General features: G+C 46.8%; 1 protein-coding gene across 1 annotated transcript in view; it reads left to right on the forward strand.

Annotated features, from left to right (window-relative positions):
* Positions 1-2,500, forward strand: part of dnm1b (dynamin 1b) — a 39,854-nt gene that overhangs the window by 4,091 nt on the left and 33,263 nt on the right. The window contains exons 2-3 of the mRNA XM_062542271.1: positions 786-859; positions 1,820-1,969. Of these exons, the coding sequence (XP_062398255.1) occupies positions 786-859; positions 1,820-1,969 (224 nt within the window). The remainder of the gene's footprint in view (positions 1-785; positions 860-1,819; positions 1,970-2,500) is intronic.

Below are 2,500 nucleotides of genomic sequence, written 5' to 3' on the forward strand. Positions count from 1 at the left end.
ACACACACACACACACACACACACACACACACACACACACACACACACACACACACAACACACACACACACACACACACACACACACAGACACACACACACACACACACACACACACACCTCCTCCTCCTCTGGGCTCTGGGTGCTGAAGAAGACAAGAGCTGAAGAGTAATAGCCCATATGTCAGCAGGGCTGGGCAATACTTTTTATATTCACTTTTAAATTAATGAAGGACACACACACACACACACACACACACACACACACACACACACACACACACACACACACACACACACACACACACACACACACACACACACACACAGGAACATCTGTCTTATGCAGCTGTAGTCTACTGTCAGCTAGGTCATAAAATTAAAGCAAATAAAAAGAGACAACAATTTATATTCGACAGTAAGAATGACCTCTTCTCCTCTTCTCCTCTCTTCTCTTCTCTTCTCCTCTCTTCTCTTCTCCTCTACTCTTCTCTTCTCTTCTCTTCTCCTCTCTTCTCTTCTCCTCTACTCTCTTCTTTTCTCTACTTCCCTCTTCTCCTCTCTTTTCTTCTCATCTCTTCTCTTCTCTTCTCCTCTTCTCCTCTCTTCTCTTTTCACCTCTGCTCTTCTCTTTTTTCTCCTCTTGTCTCCTTTCCTCTCCTCTTTTATTTTATTTTCTTCTCCTCTCTCTCCTCTCTCTCCTCTCCTCTGTTCTTCTCCTCTCTTCTCTTCTCCTCTTCTCCTCTCCTCTGTTCTTCTCTTCTCTTCTTCTCCTCTTCCTTATAAGGGACTTCCTGCCCCGTGGTTCTGGCATTGTGACACGTCGCCCCCTGGTGTTGCAGCTAATCAACTGCCCCACAGGTGAGTCCCACACCTGCCCCAGACAACACACACTCTCACCTGCCCCAGACAACACACTCCCACACCTGCCCCAGACAACACACTCTCAAAATGAATAACTCTAAACACTTTCTCATGCAATAAAGCACATTTTGCATTATGATGCCTAATGCTATACTTAATATAACAGCTTCATAGAGAGAATAACCAATACTGAGAACGTACTTCTCCCCCGACTCCAAGAATCACAAATTGCTTCATGGCAAAGGTGCAATAGCTTATTTCTATGGACGTGTGTAATACTACCTTGTTGGTCCACATGGCTCCTTGGAGATCGTCTTGGCGGGTTCCTACCCTTTGGCCTGTAAGCAAATCCCCTTGTACCGTGCACAGGGGAGGTGTGAGCGGAGAGGTGTTCATGACAGCTGTGGAATAGAAGTACCCCACAACCTGTAGGGGACCCCAGTAAAAGAACAAAACAGCACAAAGCAAACAAAACAGTGCATTGCATTAGACACCCTTACATTTGAATAAATCAATATGTCTTTAGGACTGATCTGGCCTTTATGTCTGCCTGATCAATACCAACTAACACCATCTGTTCCCGTGTGTGTGTGTGTGTGAGAGGGGGTGGCTGTGTATGTGCGTGTTGGGTGGGGTGTGTGTGTGTGTGTGTGTGTGTGTGTATGTGTGTGTCGGGTGGGGTGTGTGTGTGTGTGGGGGGGGGTGTTAGCTGTGTGTGGTGTTTGAGCTGTGTAAGCTATGTGAGCTCTAAGTAATATATTCTGTCCTATAGTGTGTTTTGTGTGTGTGAGCTGTGTGTGTAATGTCTTCTGTCCTAAGTGTGTTTTTTCTGTGTGTGTGTAGAGAGAGAGAGAGAGAGAGAGAGAGAGAGTGCGTAGAGTGTGTGAGATGTGTGAGCTGTGTGATGACTCCTGTCCTGAATTGTGTTTTACTTTGTGTGTGTGTGTGTGTGTGTAGAGTATGCTGAGTTCCTGCACTGTAAAGGGAAGAAGTTCACGGACTTCGATGAGGTGCGTCAGGAGATCGAGGCGGAAACGGACCGAGTGACCGGACAGAACAAAGGCATCTCGCCAGTGCCCATCAACCTGAGAGTGTACTCTCCACACGGTACACACACACACACACACACACACACACACACACACACACACACACACACACCAGTGCCCATCAACCTGAGAGTGTACTCCCCACACGGCACACACACACACACACACACACACACACACACACAACCGTACCCATCAGCCTGAGAGCGTGTTTTTCTCTCCGTAATATAACTTGCTAACGTGCTAACATGATGCGCTATCTCTGCCTCAGGTGTTTTTCTCTCCGGCTCGGGATTGTGACATGAAAACTTTGCAGGCAGCCATATTGGCAGCCTCACTCCTTAGTTTACTATGGATTATGGATTTACTCCCGCCTGTTAATGTGTTCCTGTTACTTAGTTTTTGCCTTCTTGGTCGTATGTTGCTGTGTAGTGGGGTGTAAAAGCGCAACCCACGATCGCTAATACTATATTTCTGCTTCTTGTCTTCTGCATCTGAATGAATGGATATTACGTTCGGTGCGCTACCAACATGGCGGCAATATTCCTAGAATGCAAGGCGTGTGCCCGAGCCCTATATAAGGTGCTAA

The sequence above is a fragment of the Sardina pilchardus genome, chromosome 8 (assembly GCF_963854185.1).
Source record: "Sardina pilchardus chromosome 8, fSarPil1.1, whole genome shotgun sequence".
NCBI classification, from domain to species: domain Eukaryota; kingdom Metazoa; phylum Chordata; class Actinopteri; order Clupeiformes; family Clupeidae; genus Sardina; species Sardina pilchardus.